The 4,498-nt window shown below is 42.9% G+C and overlaps 1 protein-coding gene across 1 annotated transcript in view; it reads left to right on the top strand.

The window, feature by feature from the left end:
- Nucleotides 1-519: 519 nt before the first annotated feature.
- Nucleotides 520-4,498, top strand: part of LOC104408863 (UV radiation resistance-associated gene protein-like) — a gene marked incomplete at its 5' end in the record, with an annotated part of 26,288 nt that continues 22,309 nt past the window's right edge. Inside the window, 2 exons of the mRNA XM_010018592.1 lie at nucleotides 520-637; nucleotides 2,071-2,105. Coding sequence (XP_010016894.1) covers nucleotides 520-637; nucleotides 2,071-2,105 — 153 coding nt within the window. The remainder of the gene's footprint in view (nucleotides 638-2,070; nucleotides 2,106-4,498) is intronic.

The following is a 4,498-nucleotide window of genomic DNA, read 5'->3' as shown; positions in this document are numbered from 1 at the left end:
TCTCAGCCTGTCTCCATATGGGAGCTGCTCCAGCCCCTGAGCATCCTCGTGGCCTCCTCTGGCCTTGCTCCAACAGCTCCATGTTCTTCTGATGTTGAGGACACCAGAACTGCACCCAGTGCTGCAAGTGGGGTCTCACCGGAGCAGGGCAGCTTTGCCTTGGAGGTGTTTCCAATGTTATGATGCAGAACACCTGGGTGGTGCTGCTGCTGTTGCATGCTCAGTGTGTCACATAGTCAGTCGAAACTGCTGAATTAGTTGGGGTGATTTAGACATGTAGAACAGAAAGTAGGTTTAGGATACAAGTGCGAGTAGATCAGTGTTGCTTAATCTGAGCTCATAGGTGCTGGTTGCTGCTTGCACAGACAGTTTCATAGAATCACAGACTGGTTTGGGTTGGAAAGGACCTTAAGATCATCCTGCTCCAACCCCCTGCCATGGGCAGGGACACCTCCCACTACTCCAAGTCCCATCCAAGGTTCTTCATCTGTTTTGTTTTGTTGTTTTTCCTCATTTTAGCGCCGGCTTCGCCACCTCCGGAATATCGCTGCCCGGAACATCATCAACAAGAATGGGTATCGCCTCTTGGATACGTACTTCACTCTTCACTTGTGTGATAACACCAGGATATACAAAGGTAAACCACGTCTGCTGTGGTTTTCACTACTTAATCCTTGAATTCACAAATTCTCTACCCCTTTATTGCCTTGACAACCCGCTGCCGTCTTCACATTGCTTATACTAACAGGGGAGAAGAGCTCTTTAGTTTCCTCAGCCTCCTAAAAGCTTTCAGTTAGCAGCTAAGGAAGCAAAACAGATGACAGGTTTACTAGAGCCTTGAATCAGCTTATTTTTGTACTCTGCTCTTTACCCCTCATTGATAATTTAGGAAACTTGGGAACTTCCAAGAGCACAGAACAGTTAAAGCCTTTGGAGCCTTAGTTGCTTTGTGGGGGGAGAGTGTCCTGCTCTGTGCCTACCAGTTAAGTTACAGAGCAGAAACCAGCACTTATATTATCAAAGTTTCCCAAAAATAGAATTGTCAGCCAATGACATGAAGCATCGAGGCATCTGTTCTGCTTTTGATAGCTGTGTTGGATCTCATTTCTCTTTAATCCTTTGCTTTCCACTACAGTTCTGCACTGTGGAGAGATGTTATTAAAACTATATTTTTAAACTCCTTTTTGATATGCCTAACAGTTGGAGGTGAATTTTGGTTTTCTCCTAATCTTTATTTTCAGCTAGTGTAGTTGATCCTTGCTTTTCTCCAAGGTTTTATAAGGATAAGAAAGTATAACTTGAGCTTGCTACCTTGAGGTTGGTTGAACCTCTTTCTAACTCATCACTACATCTATAGTCTCTCATGTAAGGGACTGTTCTGCACTCCATCAAAACTTCAGACCATTGCAGTCCAAGGATAAGGAATACTGTACAAAATCTATATTCCAGTCTCCAGAGCTGTCTACCTGAAGCCTTCAAGCTCCTATTTGGGCTGGAAAAGCCAAGGCCTATGTGTCAGCAGTTGCTTATTTCCCTTTAATACAGGGTTCTTGGCACCTCTGTGAGGTAGTTCGGCTCTTCACTCTCTAAGCATCTGGAACAGGTCATAGAATCATAGGATAGTTAGGGTTGGAAAGGACCTCAAGGTCACCCTTGTCTTCAGGAAAGCAGTGCAATGAGTGCTGCACTCCTCCAGGAAGATGTGGTGTGACAAGGAAGTCACTTTGCCAGTGTTATCCAGATACTGTGAAGTATTGGGGCACCCCAGAAATCAAAACCTCAGTAAATTATCTTACATATAAAGGTGAAATCGTTATATCCAACGATTATCTTGGGTATAAAGGTGAAATGCTAAATGATGACTTCTAATAGTGAAGTGTGAATGAGTATTTCTAGTCAAAAGCATGACTACATTCCCAAGTCTTTCTCATGAAGCTGTTCCTGACACACCAGACCCACTGGCATTTGTCTTTCATGAGTGTTGTTTGTTTTAGCCTTTTCTGTTTCAAATACTAAGATTTGTATCTGTGTTTAATCTAAAGGTGTTTTTTTTACTCATTTTTTCTTTAGAGTTTTATAAGAGTGAGGTGATCAAGAATTCTCTGGTGAGTTATTTTAATATCAAAACCCTTCCTTTTAAAAACCGTATTTACTGCACTGCCTTGATTTCTCTGCTGAACACCAGCACTGTTACATGTATATTTCCACTCTTCTGTTCTGGCTGGAGCATCACATTCTCCTTTTTAGGTTGTACTCCCAGGGGTTGGGGTAGTGAGTTACTGCCTAGTAGGAATGTGTGTTGATTTTAAGTCTTTTTGGCCCTCCTGCTCCTTGGAGGGCTGAACACTCCAAAGGCAGGATGTTTCCATGTGAAAACTTCAAACTAAGCTTTAAAATATACATTCATTTAAAATATTAAGAGCACCACACAGGGAAAGTACCATTAGCTGGATTTTTTTACTGGTTTAAGTCATTTCAGTACCTGGGATTTGTATGTGCCATAACTCAGGCTTGTTTGCAGCTCATCTGTTTATTTGCTGTTCTTGGTGTTAACAGAAATGGCTGCTTGGATTTAAATGTCTATTCAAGAAGCACTTGTGTGTTACTTTGGATGTACAGATTCAGAAGCTCATATTGTACAGTTGGTGTAGAAGCTGAGGCCCTGCTTACAGCACCCCAAACAAAGGGACAGTCAGTGTTGCACTGATTTCTTTGGACATCTCTGTTGTATAGGTGAATGGTAAGGAACATGGACCTGCACATATACACCTGTGTATTCATTGAAGAGCCAATAGCTTTAAGAAAGTGCAGTTGAAAACATCTTAGACTTTCTACATTTCCCATTTCAGGTCAGGGAAGGGTCCAGAACTCAGGTTCTTACAGCTGAGAAGGGGTCTTTCTAGGTGTAGGATGTTGCAGATATTGGGTAGGGGAGTTTGAAAACCTGCTAAAGAGACCTTTTAATGCCTGTATTAACAAGATAGGACAGCACCATTTATAGCCCGTGAGCTGTAAATGCTTTGAAAACCTCAATGGAGCAGAAGTGTCTACAGAGAATCAGATAATCATAGAATGGTTTGGGCTGGAAAGGACCTTAAGATCATCCAGTTCCAAGCACCTGCCATGGGCAGGGACACCTCACACTAGACCATGTCACCCAAGGCTCTGTCCAACCTGGCCTTGAACACTGCCAGGGATGGAGCATTTACCACTTCTCTGGGCACCCTGTGCCAGCACCTCAGCACCCTCACTGTAAAGAACTTCTTCCTTAGATCCAACCTAAATCTCCCCCTGTTTCAATTTGAACCCATCACCTCTTGTCCTGTCACTCCAGTCCCTGATGAAGGTCCCTCTTCAGCATCCTTGTAGCATCCTTCAGATATTGGAAGGTCCAAGATATGAATTCCATGAGAATTAAGGTTTTTGAGTTCTGCCTGTTCTAAATCAGGACAAGGAATGACAAAAAGGGAATCTACCAAAGACAATATGAGATGGAATGTCACAGGACTAAATCAAAGATGTGTTTGAGCAAATCCCATCCATTATCTATGGGTATTTTAATGATCTGTGCTGCCAAATATCCCTTTTCCTTAGGAAACTCCACAAATGCATTCCTTCTGCAGTACTTCATGGGTGGTGGGTGGCTTTGCTCCTCCCTTCTTTTCAGAGGCATCTTACTCTAAATTGCTTCACACCAGTTCAGAGATGCTTGGCCTGTTCCAAGCTGCTCAAGCTCTGGAAGGAAAGGCTTGTTCTTCCATGGGATGGTGGGTTCCCACATTAGTTTTGGAGGAGTTACCATTTCTGTGTGCAGTGGAGGAGGGAGATGTCTCTAAAAAGCACTTTCCCATTTGTGCATTAGGATACCAGTGTTTGTCTCCTGGCACTTGTAGTGTTGGGTTGATGTGGGTTGGGTGCAGCTTGGGCCAGTTACAACAGTTCCATAAATCTTTAATTCTATGTTATCAGAGACAAGTGGAAGTTCTTGGAGTGCCTCCTGTTTGCAGATGTGAGTTGTAGGGGAATAGATGTTAGCAGTTCAGCATGCTGGCTTTATAAAGCAAGTCTGATCTCCCTTGGGGTGAAGAGGTGCTCTTAGAGCCAACATTTGAGGGTTGCAATCAGCATCAGGCAAGGAGGAGAAGAATGTGAGCAAATGTGTCAATAATGCAAACTGAATCATTGGGGAATAGACCAGCTCTTTAAACTTAACTTCTGCAATGTAAACTGTACTCAGAAGCTCAGTTAGTACTTGGAATGTCACTTCCAGTTGTGAAGTTCCTGATTTCCTTAAACTGAATGAGTAAATTCTTCAACATTTCATGATGGAAGGAAGCAGAGGGCACTCTGAGTTTCTGAAGTACTTTACAGCATGAAGCTTTTAACCCAGGGATTCCCTCTAGAAACAGGCTAAGGAAGCAACAGAGCCTTTTGGCTTCAGCTCTGTGTAAACCTTGAAATGGCTGGTGTTTGTTATTCACATATATATATATATATA

Source organism: Nestor notabilis, unplaced genomic scaffold (assembly GCF_000696875.1).
Source record: "Nestor notabilis isolate BGI_N333 unplaced genomic scaffold, ASM69687v1 scaffold7607, whole genome shotgun sequence".
NCBI classification, from domain to species: domain Eukaryota; kingdom Metazoa; phylum Chordata; class Aves; order Psittaciformes; family Psittacidae; genus Nestor; species Nestor notabilis.
Note: the sequence above shows the minus strand (reverse complement) of the source record. Positions and strands in the feature narration are given on the sequence as shown.